Here is a 20,370-nt window from a genome sequence, read left to right on the forward strand (position 1 = left end):
ATATAAGTATAAGTAAAGTATAGTATTAAAGAAACTCTTATCCTTATATTTATATGGTATGAAATCATTTTAAATAAGTTTAATCTTAAGGATATCTAATGTCAGTTTAAACAATTGGGTAGGCTCTACGGTAACTCTACATGGAAGCCACGTCTTTTCTCTATCTCTATTGTACTATAGAATCTTGCAATCTACAGTGTTATTTATCATCTTATCGAGCTAGTATAAGTTTTAAAATAATAAATGACTGTAAACAACAAATAAATTAAACAATTAAGTAATTACGAGAAAAGTATTTAAGGCTATAAGTTGAAGGTGATAAACAAAATAATATTGTAATTCGTACCTACTTGAAGTGTTCTTAAAATCTTAAATTATAATAGAAATAGATTTTATTGTATTTTTTTTTCTAGATTAAATCAGATCAATTAAATTAGTGAGTAGTTGTAAAATGTGTATTTATAAAAAAATACAGTAGAGAAATTTGAGACGTTTGATTAACTAAGTTTTTAGTAGATACTTTACACAAAAATTTTACCTACCTAATTTTTGTATATCATTTTTTTATCTAATTATGGATTAGCTTAAATCTTTAATTTATTATAATAATTTATAAATTATTACTTGTGATTTAGGCTTTCGAGGTACATTTTTATCGTTGGTAGACCTGTCACTGAATTTGTTTAAGTAAAACGTCAAACTTCCGATTATAAAGTTCATAATGGGTTATCGTTGGTGATAAAATTAAACGTTGTTTGTAAAAAGAAGCAATACAATAGAGAGTATTTCGTGAGACCTGGCTGTTAACACTATAAAAATGAATAATAATTTGATTAAAGCTTGTTTATATGATGTGTCTCGAAGGATTAGTACACTGAATTCACAACTGATTCGAAGGCCGGGGTTGACGGTACAAGCCAAAATATCCTCTAAAGTAAGTCAACTTTACGTTTTGCGTCATACAAAAAAACGTTTACTATAGTGCAATAAACAATTATTTAATACTTTTTCAACTTCCAGTATTAGAGGTTAGTTCATGAGATCACGTTATCATTATTATTATTAAAAGTTATTTATCAATTGAGATACTAGTGCGTAACACTATTGTAGTTGAAGCTGTATGAAAACAGCTATTTATATGTAATAAACATCTTAAATCTAAGTATTTTAAATTATAAATTCATTTATTGCTGAAGCTGCAATAGCCGACGCTTGTGGCTCGTGTGATTTTATTGTCTCTTAGAACATTATATTAAAAGACATTAATAATTATTGTGTACAAGTGATTATTCTATCGGTTTAATTCAACGAAGTATAATTGTGAATGAAATATTAAAATTTTATATTACAGTTTACATTCCTTGCCAGAAACCTACATACTAGTTTAACCATGAATGACAAACTATTAAATGGAAATTTATGGGACACAGATCCTGAATTGTTTGATATTATTAAAAAGGAAAAGCAAAGACAAGCAAGTGGATTAGAATTAATTGCTTCTGAAAATTTTACTTCAATACCAGTACTACAATGCCTTAGCTCATGTCTTCATAACAAATACTCAGAGGGTATGCCACATCAAAGGTAAGATTTTTTTAGTTAAAAATTGTATAAACTTCCATCCATTAAAAATTAAAGCTTTCTTGGTATGGTGGTACAGCATCTTACCATAAACATGCAATTGTTGATTTGATTCCCACTCAGGGAAATTATTTATTTTCATTCCCTTGCTCTGGGTGCAACACAAATAATGGGTGTAACACAAATAATGGGTGTTAATACTGGACCCCTCTGTCTACATGTGGAATATAGCGGAAAAAAAATGATAACATTTTTGCTTTATTTAAGGTACTATGGTGGTAATGAATTTATTGATGAAATAGAAATTTTGGCTCAGCAAAGATCCTTGGAAGCATATAGACTGAAACCTGAAGAATGGGGGGTAAATGTTCAGCCATATTCAGGTATTTAAATTTAAGAATTAATTTTATATATATTTATTATTTCTATGTCACTACCAAATAATTGTGAATATTTAGTAATAAGTTGAAGTTATATTTTAGTATGTATTTACAAATAGATAGTTAACTTTTATAAATTAATAATATTTAACAGTAGATCAGCTTCTGACTGTGATAATTATAGCTGAAACTTTGATTCCCAGTCGGGGGTATAAATTATTTTGACTTCAGGAGGATACCACACATACCTCTGCATACCATACAAAATCTATACTAATATAATAAAGCGGAAGAGTTTGTTTGTTTTAACGGTAAGATCTCTGGATCTACTGGTCCGATTTACATTGTTTTTGTTTTGTATGAAAGCTGCATTCTTCAGAAGTGCTATAGGCTATATAACATTACATTACACATATAAACTAATATATTTTAAAGTACTTTCTAATTTGACTTTGATTTTGAATTTGATTTTTGATATTCATCCTTATGAAAATAAATGTAATAGTCACTTTTAGCATTTTATCTAGATTGAAATTATAGTTTACTGTATAACATTCTAATAAATAATTAAGGAGATGTCACTGATTCGAAATGACCTAGCCTTCGGGCGGCACAGTATGACCGACGCGAAAATATTCTTATAGTTCAAGCAGGCGTAGCCGCGTCCGTGTCCACTAGTAAAGTATAAAACTACAAAATTATAAATTTTGTACAAGGAATGATACAAGCAAATATTACATAAATATGTATATATAATATAAGTTCTAGGATGTTAAGTTTATGAACAATTTCACAGGATCACCAGCAAATTTTGCAGTATACACAGGAGTTGTAGAACCACACGGTAGGATTATGGGATTAGATTTACCAGATGGAGGCCATCTTACCCATGGCTTCTTCACTCCCACTAAGAAAATATCAGCAACATCAATTTTCTTTGAAAGCATGCCATATAAGGTATGTAGTCTGTATCCAAGAGTATTTTTTTACAAATTTAACTTTAATTTATGGCTATCCAAAGGACTCTATTCTATTTAATTACCTTTTAACTATATACATTTTATTAAATAAAATGATAATTGAATTGAATTGTAATAAAATCACATGCTCTAATAGTTAATAAATAATTCCAATCTTTCCCAATCAATGTTATACATTTACCTATTTATAATATTTCTAAAATAACAATATATATTGATCTAATTTATTAATTGCAGGTGGACCCCCAATCAGGTTTAATAGATTATGACAAATTAGCAGAAACAGCCAAATTGTTTAAACCAAGATTAATTATAGCTGGTGTTAGTTGCTATTCTCGTTGCCTCGACTATAAGCGCTTCAGACAGATCGCAGACGAAAATGGCGCCATTTTGATGGCGGATATGGCGCATATATCTGGACTTGTTGCTGCAGGTACAATATAGTTTTACATTATTATATGATTAAAAACATAACAAAGATGCTAAATTCTCATTATAAGTAATGAATTGTGCAATTTTTAATTAAATATTCTTGTGTATTTAAAATACCAGAATAATAAAAATGTATCATCTAAAATACAAGATTATGAGTTACATAGGAATATAAATATGATATGAATTATAATTTACAGTTAATGATATTGACCTTAAAAAGATAATACTTTTTACAGTTAAAATATATGATACCTAAAGACATTAATTTAATTATTTAAGAAGTTATTAATAAAAAAAATATAAGTAAAAATATATTTCGTTATTTGTGAAACTGCAGACAATATCACAGTTGCTTCATTCGCCCTTGACTCTTGCAAAATAAGCTAATTGTGTCTTGGTGTCAAAACTTGGAAAGTTTTTACGAGTACCGTTTCCGAGATTCCAAACTTTCAACTTTCAAAATTAGCCCGAAATTATAGTAGTAGTCCCTAGCTTTCTTTGTACAATGTGAAAAATTTGTGAGAAAATCGTGTTACACATTTTCTTAAATCACGACCATTTTTATTCACTTGGAAGTGCTCTGCTATCTTGCTATATTCATTAATAATTATTATTTTGTTGCCTTGTGCTATTTTTGTTATTATTGGACTCCATAAGGTTAAATAGTAATAACTGAATATAATCAGTGATAAACTTTCCATACAACTAGAACAAACATATGATGAAATAATAAACGTATTTGGACCAGCCTCCGCCTCCGCCTTATCACGCGTGATGACGCTGATCAATTACTTATTAACTTAAAGTAGATATACACAGAATGCTTTCGTTTAATATACAGATAAGCAGATATATTCTGCTATTTTTATGTGAATGAGGGATTCCTCACAAAAGTGTCTTGATAGAAACGAAGTGTCTTCACACGTGGTTCTCAGGTTCCCTAAGAACCTGAACCCTGAAGATAAAAAAATATAATACTTATTATATATAAATAAAAGTTTTAAATTTTATAGGACAGTGACATTTTAATATAACTATTACGTAATCTATATAGGTATTTTATCTATTCAAGTAATTTGTAACTGAAATTCTCGCTTAGCTTTCTATAGGGCAATGACATTTTAATTTACGTACTATGCGTATTTTATCTATTACTTTTATTGTATCAATTTTGACTATATGTGATGCTAAATTAAGCAAAAATAAAAACACAATAATCATCATCAAAAATTATATAGATATAATCTTAATAAATATTCTATTAAAACAAATTTACTTTAGCTTAGTGCATATTGATTTCAAATTATTGGAATAGTAGTTTTAAGGTTAAGGTGTCAATTTACAAATAAATATGATATAAAATCTGCTATTATTTAAAAAAAATAGTTTATATATTCTTCTAAAAAAATTGTATCCTCTAACATTTAAGTTGAATAAATAAATAAATACGCTGTATTCCGCAGTTTAGCAGTGTCGGCAGAGGTAATCTATGTTAAGACACTCAATTTTTGAAACATTGAATCAACTTGAATATCTCTTGAAACTTGAACTGAGGCCATGTAATAAATAAGTCTGTAAATAATTCACTCCCCCAGTACAAATCGAAGCCAAAACCGTTTACAATCAGACCCTGTGCCGCTATGCCACAACGGCCTCATTAATTTATTTAAACAATAAAGTATTTTTTTTCCATAGGTGTAATTCCAAGTCCATTCGAATACTGTGATATAGTATCAACCACAACTCACAAAACCTTACGAGGTCCCCGCGCGGGTGTCATTTTCTTCCGTAAAGGATTAAAATCAGTTAATGCGAAGGGTGAAAAAATTATGTACGATTTCGAAAGCAGAATCAACCAAGCAGTATTCCCTGGACTTCAGGGTGGTCCCCACAACCACGCGATCGCAGGCATAGCCACGGCCATGAAGCAAGCTACGCTGCCTGGATTTGCTGAATATCAGAGACAGGTAGGGGTTTTGTTGTTTTATTTTGATATAGAGGAGTCGTTTATATTATTTGAAGTTAGGTATGCGAAGTTTTTCTTCTTATTATATCAACATTCCAAAATGTCACACATTAATAAGTGCCTGATATAATAAATATGTTAAAATAAGAACAACTATTGAGAAAATTCCATTAATCCATTTAAATAAAATAATATTGTTATTAATATATTTTGCATATAAGAGGCTGTGGTAACGCACCGGTGTAGTATCTGACTGTAAAGGGTTCGATTCCCACTCGAACGTATTAATTATTTGAATTTGCTTTTTGAATTTGAATTCAAAAAAGATGAAGATCATAATAGAATTCAGACATTCGGCACGCAATGTCTCTAAATTCAGGCGAAAATTACTTTTCGCCTCCTGCTCCTTACGGAGCAGGATGTCTTAACACTATCTTCACCATACCAACCCTGTTATATGCAAGGTGTAACGTGACACTAAAATAAATTATATGCCAACAGGTTATCAAAAACGCACAACGACTCTGTGAAGGTCTCAAGTCCCGCGGCTATAACATTGCAACGGGCGGTACGGACATACACCTCCTCTTGATGAACGTGCGTAGTGCTGGCCTCAGTGGTGCCTGTGCTGAAAGGATATTAGAGCTCCTTAGCATTGCAACTAATAAGAATACTGTGCCAGGAGACAAGAGTGCACTCAATCCTAGTGGTATTCGATTGGGTAAGTTTGAATACCTGTGACTGTAAACGCGACGGTTGTGAGTTCGATTCCCACACAGGAGAATGGAATATTTCATATTTTCATTTTCTCGCTCTGATAACAAGGAATTGCGCGGCGTTGAGTTTCGGCACTCAATACACAAGTAGTTTACAAGTAGTTTACAAGTAGTTTACAAGCTTTAATCAGTGTTTCTAGTATACAAGGTGGAATTGACGGCACCACTTTAAATGAAACCACAGTTTTAACTACTCTATAAAAGCCTAATATAATTCAGAAAAAAAATAATTCCCAAAAATGAAAAAGTTATTTTTTCAAACAAAATAAGTAATAAAATAATCGTTTTTAAAAAAAACGCCATTTGTAAAGTGTAATATTATCACTCACACACTTACCTGTCGGCGCGGCAACGTCGCACACGCTTCATTCAAGAAATCGAGTCGCAGCAACTAGCGTAGGTATGTAGGCAACGGCGGCGAGCTGATGTTAAATTAACGCAACACTTAGGAATACACTTTACACACACTTTTATTGCATTATTTCTATTAGGTTTTTAATTTTACTTTTGTTGCACTACAAACACATATTTTATGTTCCCGTTTTAAACTAACACTCATTTTTAACATGTTTACAAAATTATTACAATAATAGCATTTTTTCAAAATTTAACAATAAATTACATTCATACACATACACATTACATTCAGCTCGACAATGACCCATATTATTACACTTGAAACATTTAATATTTCTTTTAATTGTAGCATTTCTTTTTACAATAAATGCAGATGATGATGTTTGGAACTTCCAAGCATTCCAATTTTTTACTCCTTCCAGTTTTATTACTGTGCTGTTTCCCTTCCATTGTGATTGTTTTCCAACTCCAAATTTCAATACCAACGCCGAAGCGTCGCGTGAAGTAACTGTTTTAATCTCGCCAGTATTTATAATTTTCTACGATTGATGCAATCTTCTTTATTATTGTTACGACGTGGTCTGGGCCCATAACCCGTTGTATTTATATGATTTAGTAAATAGCATTCAGCTATAGTCCGACCCAACTACTATTGCGCAGAATGTACGCGCCGCACCGATTCTATGGGAATCCCCGGTAATCGGTGCGGCGTGAGCGGGGTGTCTTTGTGCAGATAACAAAATTCATTTTTAATATTGATTGGTTGTTTAATATAACACTATAATTCATAATAAATGTAGATTATACTTTTTACGCATGATTTGATATTAAAATAATTAATAAAATTATCAATACTATTTACAAATAATTACTAAATATTAATTTATTTCGTATTGAGTTTTCGTAGGTTCTCGTGTAACATTATAAAACTCGTTTACTATTTAATTTTTATACGATTTTCTATCAAAATAATTATACAAATATAAATAACTAGCGGACGCGCGCAGCTTCGCTTGCGTAATTAGGGGTGAATTCTAATAAACCACGAAACATGTGTTCAATGAAATATTTTTAAGAGTCTAAATTTCAAATTTTATAAAAATCGGTGGCGATTTAAAGATTTTTCCATACAAACTTTCAACCCCTTATTTGCACCCTTAGGGGGTGAATTCTAGAGAACCATGAAACACATGTTCAATTAAATATTTTTAAGAGTCTAAATAAAATTTTTTATAATAATCGGTGGCGTTTTAAAGATTTTTTCATAAAAACTTTCAACCCCTTATTTGCACCCTTAGGGGAAGAATTCTAGAAAACCATGTGTTCAATTAAATACCTTTAAGACTCTGAATTTCAAATTTTATAAAAATTGGTGCCGATTTAAAAAAAATCTATACAAACTTTCAACCCCTTATTTGCACCCTTAGGGGGAGAATTCTGGAAAACGATGAAACACGTGTTCAATTAAATACTTTTAAAAATCTAAATTTCAAATTTTATAAAAATCGGTGCCGATTTATTTTTTTTCCATACAAACTTTGAACCCCTATTTCACCCCTTTAGGGTTAAAATTTTTCAAAATCCCTTCTTAGTGGATGTCCAGATTACGAAAGTAAACATCTGTCCAAATTTCACGTTTCTACCATCAGCGGTTACGGCTGTGCGTGCGTCTTACCTCAGTCAGTGAAGACAAGTCCTTTTATATATATAGATAATGAAAATCTTAATAAAAAAATTAATAGTATATTCGATAAGTATTTTAGTTAATGGCAACTATTACAATGTTTTTAATTATTTGTGTAAGAACAGAACTTAGCCGCGGAACGGCTAAGTTCTGTTGTATTTACATTATTTTGTTTAACTTTATACGTTGAATAATTATTAAGTGTTTTAAATTATTTGGATGTTGTTTAATATTAATTTTATCATTAATCGGATTTCTAAAATCGTGATGAATGTTTCGTGATCGTGATGATGTGATTACTGAGTATTTTTCTCAAATGTGAAACTATTGTGTCAGTATTTGAGTGTACTATCAAAACATACATTCTTTTAAGACATTTCAAACAAATGTTGAGTTTTTAATATTACTTATGATGTAAATATTAGTGATAGTAAAAGGAGAATGCGACAACGACGATGTAAAACTAATGTTAAATGTAAGTACCTATCTATCGTAGTTCAATATCATTTTGTGTGTTAAAAATTTTGAATATAACTTTGTGGGTGGTTCAATAACCATGCAGTATTTCTAAATAATTTCATAATAAAGGTGATATAATAAATTGACTTAAAGTAGGATTTTGTTAAACAATTTTAATAAGAGATTTGAACGTTATTTAGATTTATAATAAATAGGTAATTGCGTGAAAAAGAACGCGAGATATCGTTCTTTCTCGTTCGGTTTTGTTTTGACGAATGAAAAGTAGAAGTTTGGCAACGCTTAGTAGTATTTTTGTAGTAGCATGTGTATGTGTGCGTGACACGAAATACAGGTATGGAGAAAAATCGTGAAATGAAAAAAAAATCCTACGTCCAAATTGTTGAGGCATCTTGATTTAATTTCTTTAGCTCCGGGTTTGAAATATTTTACCCTATATGCAGTTTCAATTAAAGAAGCGCGGCCTCTTCCACCCTGTATATTATATATGTGTATATATGTATGTATGGGTATATATTATGTATGTATTATATATGTATGTATATGTATATATAGTCGATTTAACAGTATATATAATTATATATTTATAATTTGTGTAGGTATATATATATATTTTTCTGATATTTTAATTTTTTTTCTGTGTTGCACTGTGTTGTTATTCCGCTGTTTGGCACTCATCCACTTCCATAGGTTGGCTGGAAGAGATTTCTTTTAGAAATAAGCCCGCCATTGTAAACATAACTTTTTAACTGTTTTCTTACTATTTATACATGTGCAATAAAGAATATACAGGGTGTCCCAGGAGCCAACGATAAAACGAAACCAGGTGATAGACCAAGTCATGACAGTTATGAGAAAAATATAAAAAAAAATCTTTGTCGTGTATTTTTCATATTATATTGATTTTAAAAAATATCGGAAAAACCGACACCCTGTGATGATTTTTCAAGTCCTAAGACTACAAATATTACTCTTTCTTCATTTTTTTTTCTGTAATGTAATCATGAGTAACCCTTCTGTGAATTACAATTTAAGATTTAAACATACCTGCATCAGTTTTCAATAAAATATGGTGATTTTGCCAAACATTAAATTCAAAATATTTACTAAACCCAACTTTAACCGACTGTACTATAAAAAAAATGTACTACACTGTTTTTGCAAGTAACTTTAATAATTGGCGCATTTAATCTGGATTCCGAAATGGTACGACACTTGCTGGATTACTTCTTTGTTGAAGAGAGAAAAATCGAAATACACGATAATCGGGATGACGTTCAGCTTTTTGGTATCTTTTCCGATACATTCTAGCTGCAGCATTTGCGTTACATAACCATTCTCCATGAATGAAATGCATATTGGCAACGTGTCAAAGACCGAGTATATGGCCTGCGAGAGCCCGGACTCGAGCACTGTTCTTATAAGTCCTGGGCCAGCCCCTAAGTCGGATAAGCGCTGCCTGGGCTAAGTGTTTAGTTTAGGGAGGTCACTGGTGTGGTCTGTGATCGCAGGATACCGTCCAAACTCTTATCGGTCTTATAGAGATCGTGATCGATGCCTCCAGACTCGTGCATGACGGATCCAAGGTACCTGAACTTTTCCAACTTAGGGTATGGCCCAGGACTTATAAGGACAGTGCTCGAGTCCGGGGGGATATACACAACGCTTCCAGAATTCAGCAGAAAGTGGAGAACAGAAGTATCTTAATGGGAACTAACTGTCTGAATACTAGGTTCCCAGGTTTCTTCTGTCTGCCCTGCTAAGAGCGGGATAAAGCGTGAAGCTTTAAAAGAATAAAGAATTATTTCGCTAACATATTTACTTATCTGATCATATAACAAAAATATACTTATCTTACAGGTACACCTGCATTAACTACAAGAGGCCTAAAAGAAGATGATATTGATAGAGTTGTTGACTACATTGATAAAGCCCTTAAATTAGGTCAAGAAGTTGTTAAACTATCTGGCCCCAAATTGATAGATTTTAACAAAGTGATCAATGAAAATGCTGATATACAAGCTAAAATGAACTCTCTGAAAGAAGAAATTGAAAACTACATCAGGTCCTTCCCTCTGCCGGGTTATGAAACATACTAAATGTTTGCAACATTTTATTATTAGACAGATCTGACAATAACAATATTTCAGCATTTTATTTTTAAAATACATATCAATGTTATATAAACTTATATACACAATATTTTAGTTTTTAAGATGACATTGAGGCTAATTTAGTGCTTTTTATGTATGACATACATATGTAAAATTGACAAATTATGCATATTTTTTTATATAAATATATATAGTATATAATATGTTGACTGTCCAATATTTTTGATGATTGTTTATAAAATATCTTAATCTGTTAAAATGTCTCGAAGTGTCTTGAATTAATTAGTATAAGGCTTAATTGAATTAATTTTCATATTAAAACTTAAAATGAGTTATTTGTTTTATTTTCATATTTATTACGTATTACTTATATTAATTCAATTAAAAAATAACAATATAGAAAGAATTAGTTATGTTGTGCAAAATGCAGGCAAAGCAAGAAAGCACCTTTACGCTGTGTCTCGTATAGCAAATTAGACAGATGGTTAGCACTTCGCACTTCACTCTCCACGTTCCTCCGATTTTCAAAGTTGTTGAGTGGCCAAGTGGTCTATCAGAGTAAGAAAATAAAACATTCCCCCGAGAGAAAATCAAACTCAATCATCCCGCTTACAGTCGGATAAACTTCCACTGCGCCACGATAACCTTCCAAATAGATTTTCTAAGTATAAGTATATATTTTTTATGTTATAAAAATATATATAATTTCATTTAAAATTAATTTTCATTTAAATCATCTAGGCAAAATTGAATATTCATTAATCGTCAATTATGTTACCAGTTGCTATTTTAAAAATTATAAGTACTATATTTATATTATCTGTTCCTTAACAAAAGGTGTATTATGAATTATCTGTGGAATTCGACCTACAGTGTTATGTACTTATTCACCATTCACAATTTACTATTTTTCTTGAAAATTGGGTTGTTATTGAAAAAGTTGACCAACTTAATTTTAGTTACTGAGAAAATTTAGCCCATTTGAGCTAAATTATATGGTGATGAAAAACTAAGAACTGCTTAATGGGCGTACATAAAACGTAAATATGCCTTAACTTGCGTAAACTATAACGTATGTGTATTTTTGTTGAAGTGAACATAAAAGTGTATATATTTGCTGTATTAAATAAAAGTAATTGCCAATTCTTTAGTTTGAGTGTCTTTCAGTGGCATAATTGCTATACTTTACATGGATAACGCAACATATTAAGTTATTGACGATATTATGTATACATTTGCGTGTGGTAAACACCTGAGAATCAGGAGAATCACATTAGAAGTATGTTCACTACTACTGGGATGGTAGCAGCACCTCAACAGGCGACTGGCCAAGTCGCACAGAATGGCAGTACTACCTTACCTAGATCTCATCATCAGAGAACAGGTAATTATTAAAGTCACACAATCAATCTCATAAAAACTTATCAATGACGTAGAAAACTAAAACTCGTATAATTTTTCTATCTATGCTCATGAATACCCAAAAGTATTTTTTTAATTCTTAAACATTGTATAATTCTAATTGAAGTAAATGTCTATATGCTTAAAAATATAAAATGTTTTACTGTCTTTAAATACTTAGCTTCTACTATGAAAATCTTATCGCTCTATTAATTAATATTTTATTAGAATATTTGTCTGATGTTTTTTTATTACCTACTGTTAAAGATATTGCATATTTTTATATAAATATATTGAGAATAATTTAAAAAAATACTCTTTATAATCACAATTATCCACTAATGTCTGAGTAAAAATACTAATAGTGATATCTTATATCTTGTCATATTCTCATATTACTCTTAATTTTTGCTTATCAGGGAGACCACCAGCAGCACCTAAATCATATGATTATCTCTTGAAAGTATTACTTGTAGGAGATTCAGATGTAGGTAAACAAGAAATATTGCAGGACTTGGAAGATGGGTCTGCAGATTCACCATTTTGCAGTGGTAGTGGTAAGTGGAAATTTACTAATATTTTAAGCTAAATTACTTTGTTACAATTATTATATTAAATATCATTCTATTTATTTTATTTTGAAACATTAACAATTAGCCACAAAAAGTATAAATTAGATAGATAGATAAAATTATTTATTGCATACACAAACTGTAAGTAAAAAAAAGAAAATCGATAACTGTAGAAATATAACTATTTATTATGTTGCAAAATAATTTACAAGGTAAGTATAAAATGAAATAAATATATTTGAACAATATTGAAAAATATACATAATTATGTAATTAATTTACGAGACCATAATGGCAGTGGCGTAGCTAGGGGGGTGCGCGCGGGGCGGTCGCACCGGGCATCAACAGGAAAGGGGCATCAAAGTCGATGATCACTTTGCTTTTTTTTAGAACTGAACGTCGACGATTACTTTTTTTTTTTTTTAGAAGTCAATGTTGACGATCACTTTGTTTTTTTAGAACTCATCAAGAGAAAAGAGGGATCAAAGTTGATAAGTTTTTTTTTTTTAGAAGTCATCGTCGATGATTACCTTTTTTTTTTTTAGAACTCATCAACAGGAAAGGGGCATCAAGTCCCAGCAAATACCCTAGCTACGCCACTGCATAATGGCAAATATATTGGAACTGCGTTTGAATGTAAACATAATAGAGAAAAAGAGTTCTCTACTTTGGCAACATAAGGATGGTGTTAAGCTCAACCATTCAACATGCAAAGTTTCAAATTCATGAAATATGCGGAGAACACACTGTATTACCATGAGTTTCCTTCTATATACTGTGCTATTTATGGAATTAAGTGTGACTTAATAATATAATTTATTTTTACCATTGTTCCATACATCATTATTACAGTAAATTTTAGTAAAGCATAAATAAGACTATATAACACAATTTCTTATACTTTAGCATACAAGACGACAACAATCTTACTGGACGGCAAGAGAGTTAAGCTACAATTGTGGGACACTTCTGGTCAGGGCAGATTTTGTACAATTATTAGATCATATTCAAGAGGTGCTCAAGGCATACTGCTTGTTTATGATATAACAAATAAATGGTCTTTCGACAGTATTGACAGGTGGCTGGAAGAGGTAGAAAAGGTAAATCATTGAATTTATAATATAATTTTTAAACTTGTATTATTTCAGATTTATTAACAAATATTTAATATTTGATTTCCTAGCTTTGGTAATAAGTTCCCCCACTCAACATGCAATGTCTCCAGAATTCGGTCGAACGTGAGTGAGCGGAAGGAAGTGTTTTAATGGAAAAAGAGTGTCTTAACACAATGTTCCCAAGTTCCCTTCCTACCCTCCTCTATGTGCGGGATACAGAGTGAAGCTGAAAAAAGTTACTATGGCGTAATATCAGCTATAGAATTGCTCAATTTGAATTAGTAGTTTCTGAGGTTAGCGGGCCCACGGAAACTAACTCACCAGCTTTATGATATTAATATAGATTTTTAAAATTTGGTCATCTTATATTTATCTAATAATAAGAATAAATAACAAATCTTATACTTATTGTATGTTTAATCAATTTTATTGAATATTATATCTTGAATTAAATATTTTAGCATGCACCGGGTGTACCTAAAGTATTAGTTGGCAACCGTCTACATCTCGCCTTCAAACGCCAAGTTCAAGAACGAGACGCTGAACTTTATGCAGCTAAGAACCACATGGCCTTCTTTGAAGTGAGCCCATTATGTGACTTCAATATACGTGAAAGTTTTTGTGAACTGTCAAGGATGGCACTGCATCGCAACGGCATGGAGAGGCTGTGGAGGAGTAACAAAGGTAAATCATAATAAGGTTTAATGATATAGTTATTGATTTATTATTATTTTGTAGTTGGAGTTTCCAACTTTGATGATTGTTGTATTGTGGATTCAATCTTTTCTTATGAAAAGATCCTTATGGATTCCTTATATTTAAGTTACTTTTATTTTGAGGCCGTCATGGTCTAGGGACAATAGGACTAGCGACTATAAGCGTGATAGTTGTGGGTTTCAATCCCACTCAGGGAAATTAAATATTTAATATTTTCTTTTCTTCGCTTTGGTAATGCGGCTAAGCGTAGCGTTGAGTTTATTATATATTATATATTTTGTTTGTTATATATTTTTTGAAAATGAAAATAATTAATTCCCCAGAGTGGCAATCAAACTTATAACCATCTCATACAATCAAATGCCTGCTTTCCACCCAAACACTAACACAATCTAAACACCCCACAGTCCTCAGCCTACAAGAACTGTGCTGTCGTGCGATAGTGGCGCGCACGTCTGTATACGCGCTTGAGCGCCTGCCTCTACCCACGGCTCTCAAGAGCCATCTCAAGTCCTACGCCATCTCCGCCGCGCCGGCACGTGTGCGCGCACGAGCCAAACATGCTCACGCGCACCACGCGCGCCTCAACTGTGCGGGGAGAAACAGCTGTTGTATTGCGTAGTTTTCCATGAAGATGATGATTTAACTGGAAGTTTTCAAAAAGTAGAAGAAGAAAGAAGTTTCCATCATAAGTCTTTTGAAAATCCAAATGCCCTTACTATGTACATCTTAACTGAGCCGGAGGGAATAGCGTTGTATTGCGGAGCTTTGGATGAAGGTGTTGTGAAATGGGAAAGCGGAAAATCTTCTTGCTAAATGTAGTTTAAAATTATCTCAAAATCCATTTCAAATTGCTGTAAGACCAAAACACTTGTACTGAACAGTTGTTTGACGGAACAGTTATTGTATTTTTTTTTCATTTATTTTTTTGTAAATGATACATCTGTGTATTTTATTTAGATTGAATAATTATGAAATCGGAAAAGAGAATATTGAGTTTAAAGTTTTGTATCAAAATTTTAATCACATATTTTATCAATGAATTGGCAAAATATATATATTTTATTTAATAGTTTATATGCATTTAAAATGTTGATTTGCGACGTTCATGATACAACCTTCATATGTACGTCATGTCTAATTTTGACTATTTATTGAATTAGAATGTATAGGAATTAACTGGTATTATATTACCTTGACAGTATGATGTGAATATCTATCTACAATGGTTTTTCTTTTTTGTTGATCAAGGGTTAATTTGTATAACAACTTCATTCGGGATAGAAAAATATCTTAAGAAACATGAAGAAGTACTTGTAACAAATATATAAGAATTTCGATATAGCTTGTTAGTAAGGTATGGCTCTTGATCAGAGCGGTTAGTTTCCGAGAGGCGCGGGTGCTAGTTCCGCTATTATATTTTTTTATACATTTCGAAAATATTTTTCTATTCCTAGTGTGGAATAACATTTTAGAAATATTAAAAACAACTTTCTTGTTTTCTTTTTTGATAATTAATTTATATTAGAAATTTTACATGAAACTAAAGAGTGCATGTCGACTGGTATAGTGATATAAATTCCAAAAATAATATAAATATAGTTTCTTTATGTTCTTATTTTTTTAAAAAAAATGGTAATTTTGTATTTATTTATGACATCTGCGTGATATACTTTAATATTTTTTTTTGAAAATTATCAAAAGTATTATTAATGAAATAATTTTGCATGTTCATTTGTAAAAAACTATACTTAACATTAACAAAATGACAATTGATTTTTTTTTCAAGCCCATACTATTTGATTGCATTGTTATACAACACCATTTAAATATTTGAATTACATAAAAGCAAATACAAGCAATATTCTTTTTTTTTTTCAAGGTAATATGCAACAACATTTGCTATATTGTGTCTATTCAATAATATTTGTTCGAAAGTTAGAGGAATTTTTACGAAAGCTAATTTTATGTTAGTAAATGCAACGATTAATCTCCACTTTGGAGATAGATTATATTTAATTCATTTTCATTTCCCTGCTTTCGTAGACGCAGCGCGGCGTTGAGATACGCTACTCAACATGAAATGTCTCGAAAATTTGACTGCACTTTCGGAAAACGTATCCCATTTTCCAAGGCAGTCGGAGTGTCTTAACACTATGTTCAGCCTGCCATGCGTAAAAAACGTATGAAGTTGCTTATATATGTTTTACTTAATTATCAAAATATCGATACAAATAAATTTAGTTTGATTTATTTGCTTCTATATAATTAATATCGATAACATCAACGCGTACAAATGCTAACTTGAATCTGAATCCTACCACACCAGGCTGTAACTAACAAAGGATTTGTTATTATAATAAGATTAGAATAATATTATATTGTTACTTAAAATTATGTATTGTGAATTTTGTGAATATAATTGTTATTTAATTATAACAAATATTATGTGAATATTTTGTAGTGGCAACTATAGACAGTGGTGTCCAATATAATCTCCATTTGTAAATGAAGTGAATAAGTTGACAAGTGGTTAAATTTTTTGGTTTTTTTAAGTACTTTTTAAATAGATTTTTTTATTTATCCTACCTAACACTATTTTTTTTTGTTATTATTCTTGTATTTATATGTTGATACAAATATAAACGTTAATAATATACTTCGATGGATCCCAGGTAAAATATCGAAAGTGAAAAATTACAAATTACTCTTATTGCGGTCTTAAACTATTAACAAGTATTTTCGATTATGTGTACGTTTAAAAAATGCATAAAAAACTGTTAATTTGAAGTTGTAAGTAGTTCAAAAGAGCAATAACGATATTCGTGATTTTTCACTGTCGATACTTTAGACTCTAGGGACTATAGACTTATTTGTAACATAATAGGTTTAAGCAAAGAATTTGAGATTAATTCAATTTGTCAACTTATTCATGTAATATTTCTATATAACATACATAGTTATAATTTTAGAAATATAACATTATAATGTTAATAACCGTTACTAACTATAAATACTTAAATATCTGTCGATATTCTAATAGTGCGACTCGAACATAATTTGAATCTACAAATAAGCTCAAAATAATTTAACACGCTAAATAAATAAAAATTGAGAAAGTACTAAACGGTATACTTACAATAAGATCATATAAATAATGTTTGTAACTTTTATTCTTAAAACAATTTTAATGATATAAATAAAATATTTGTATTAATTGTAACGTAAGGCCTGCCATTTAACACAGAAACGCGTAAACTCGATTTTAAGCTTAATTATAGCCATTAATAATTCAAACATTATTTATTATGCAAGTACAATTTTTTACAAATACAAAAAAAATATATAGATCATAAGTCACTTATTGTCCATTAAAATAAGAATAGTTTTGACGTAAATTTAATATTTTAGTTACATTTACAACTTACTATTTCTTATAAGATGATTTTGCCAAATTCTCATGTCGAAGTGGAATCGGCTATTTTCTGAAAGTTTATCTAATTGCACAATGGTTAGGTGTGTGTGTGTCTGACGTAATTTATTACTAAATATAGCACGGTGAACAAGTATTGGCCGCCTTGAAGTTAACTGTATATGACTGCGCAGATTTGATTTTAGGACTTTTTCTTACTTTTGATTAAGTTCTTCTCGAAGGAACAATGCGCAAAAGTTAAGAAAACATAACTACAAGGAGGCCACGACTTGTTGACTATACTATATCCAATGCGGTTGTGGGATAATATATCGTTTGTTTTGCATTTAACATTTCATTATAATTAATATACATAACGTGATTATAGACGGCTAGTAAAGGATTGTAAATATAAATCGAGGCTCTTAAACTGTGTCGTGCAATACATGTTTGGTTCAAATCCGTCCCTAGAAGGTAACCGATTCATTGATTATTGATGGTAGTTGTGTTACCTTGTGTTTTTTCACCCCAGCTGGTCTCTTATTTCATTTTCGACGCTTAATGGCGACAGGTTTGTTTTAATATTTCTTGTATGGTTTTTTTTAGAAATTCCACTGCTTGCATTAACTACTTAAATTAATGGTTATATAGATTCATAGAAAACTGTCTGTTTATCTCGGCATAGTCGCCCTTAATAAACATTTTGTCTGGACTCCAGTCAATTGACGTATCTTCTATCTTAAACATTTTGTATTATAAATTATTTTGTTAATTGAATTGTATTGATACGACGTTATTCTCAGTCAATATGCAAAATTAAGCGAAGTACTTACTAATGACACTAAAATTTGTCATATACATACATTGCTTGCAGTGTGGCAATAACAAATGCTCTAATTTTGTATGACCAAACCAAGTATGAATCGATATTTACTGTAAATATACTATAAGCATTTCGAAGACATCGTAATTGTGCCACGGCATGACAGTTTTATTTCTTAAATATTATATAAATTGTATACCTTAATTGTAAAACTTTGGATTGTGAAAAAAAATGTTCTCAAATTTAACGAATCAAATATACCTAACTCTACTTTTCAAATTGAAGAAAAGGTAAAAAATCTATATGAATTTGAAGTAAACAGCAGCAGTAACAGTAACTATAAACAGTTGCCCCCAATAGAGGACGTGGTTCATTAACTTTAATTGCAATAATTACTAACCAAGGTCACGTGCAGGTTGCCGCTACCAATTTACCACATTTGTGTACAGGCATCCCTCGTATAACACGGTTAATTCGTACCGTGCTATATCGAAACCGTGTTATACGAAACCAGGTATACCGTACACCGTGTAGTATCGAGACCTTGTCATGTGTTATATCGAAACCGTGTTATACGAAACTTTGAAATCATACAAATAAAGGCAATGCGTACCGTGTTATATCGAAACCAAATCTTAAGGTGTAAAATTTTATGATAGCTGAAATTTCTCGTGTTATACTAATATCATTTCTTGTATCGTGTAATATCGAAACCGTGTTATATTAGTATCAATTCTTGGACCGTGTAATATCGAAACCGTGTTGTACAAGTACCGTGTTATACGAGGGACGCCTGTATTGTATAAAATAAAAAAATCTGCTTAACGCTGTATTCCGCACATAGCAACGAAGACAGAGAGAACTTAGTGCTGAGACACTCGGTTACCCGCTTTTCGCCGAATTCAAATGGTGGTGAGTGGCGGAACTCAACTGGAAATATAAATTTAAATAAATATTTCATTTCCTCGAGTGGGTATTGAACTCTCGCCCAGTCTCGTCTACAGTAACACTGTGCTCCTGCGCCACGACTGGCCTCTACGGTCCTATTTAATGTAAATAAGTGTAATTTTTGGCATATACATTTTCCGATAGATAGGATAAAGTATCTATCTTTTGTACATAATATTTCTTATTTTTTAGGTAACGTGCGTTCCGTATATAGTACGTTATTATATAATCCAAATATACTAATACCAGCTAAAAGTCCGGTAATACAGTCATTATAACTAATATTGTAAGTTGTGAAATAAAATTAATTTAATAATATTTGTATTTTTTTTATTTTAACCCCTACTAATTATATTTATTAATACGTAGTTATTCAATTCGTGAGTGTTATTTCATATCACTTTAAAAATGTTAAAAATATTTAACAATAGGTATCCTGGAAAGTATTGCTGGTTTCCATTAGAAGATTATGGTCATGGGTTCGATATCCACCCAACAGGATGAATTATTTTTAATTTCCCCTTCAGGCGAGACAAAATGCGGCGTTGGGCTGCGTAACTCAATATACAATACCTCGAATTCGGAAACCGGATGATGCAGTGTCTTCAACTGATATTACCTAATAAAGTTAG

At 30.9% G+C, this 20,370-nt stretch overlaps 3 protein-coding genes across 6 annotated transcripts in view; all 3 read left to right on the forward strand.

Moving 5' to 3' along the window:
- LOC146531512 (uncharacterized) overlaps nucleotides 1-20,370 on the forward strand; it is a 136,296-nt gene that overhangs the window by 89,096 nt on the left and 26,830 nt on the right. The gene's annotated exons all lie outside the window — the stretch shown is intronic.
- On the forward strand, nucleotides 688-11,081 carry Shmt (serine hydroxymethyl transferase). 3 transcript variants are annotated; one of them, XM_085198514.1, is made up of 8 exons: nucleotides 688-934; nucleotides 1,352-1,584; nucleotides 1,849-1,964; nucleotides 2,758-2,918; nucleotides 3,179-3,374; nucleotides 5,072-5,343; nucleotides 5,844-6,063; nucleotides 10,497-11,081. In XM_085198514.1, the coding sequence occupies exons 1-8, from the start codon at nucleotides 818-820 to the stop codon at nucleotides 10,733-10,735; spliced, it is 1,554 nt and encodes a 517-aa protein (XP_085054640.1). In that variant the 5' UTR covers nucleotides 688-817; the 3' UTR covers nucleotides 10,736-11,081. The 3 variants fall into 3 exon arrangements, with proteins under 3 accessions (XP_085054640.1, XP_085054642.1, XP_085054641.1); XM_085198516.1 differs by having other exon boundaries at nucleotides 907-1,028; XM_085198515.1 differs by lacking the exon at nucleotides 688-934 and adding an exon at nucleotides 1,023-1,140.
- On the forward strand, nucleotides 11,650-20,056 carry Rab40 (RAS oncogene family member Rab40). Of its 2 annotated transcripts, none has more exons than XM_085198121.1 (6): nucleotides 11,650-11,790; nucleotides 11,918-12,134; nucleotides 12,571-12,708; nucleotides 13,630-13,823; nucleotides 14,300-14,522; nucleotides 14,963-20,056. In XM_085198121.1, the coding sequence occupies exons 2-6, from the start codon at nucleotides 12,032-12,034 to the stop codon at nucleotides 15,175-15,177; spliced, it is 873 nt and encodes a 290-aa protein (XP_085054247.1). In that variant the 5' UTR covers nucleotides 11,650-11,790; nucleotides 11,918-12,031; the 3' UTR covers nucleotides 15,178-20,056. The 2 variants fall into 2 exon arrangements, with proteins under 2 accessions (XP_085054247.1, XP_085054246.1); XM_085198120.1 differs by having other exon boundaries at nucleotides 11,683-11,822.

The sequence above is a fragment of the Heliconius melpomene genome, chromosome 15, assembly GCF_056956725.1.
Source record: "Heliconius melpomene rosina isolate 202511_hmr_F chromosome 15, ASM5695672v1, whole genome shotgun sequence".
Lineage (NCBI taxonomy): Eukaryota > Metazoa > Arthropoda > Insecta > Lepidoptera > Nymphalidae > Heliconius > Heliconius melpomene.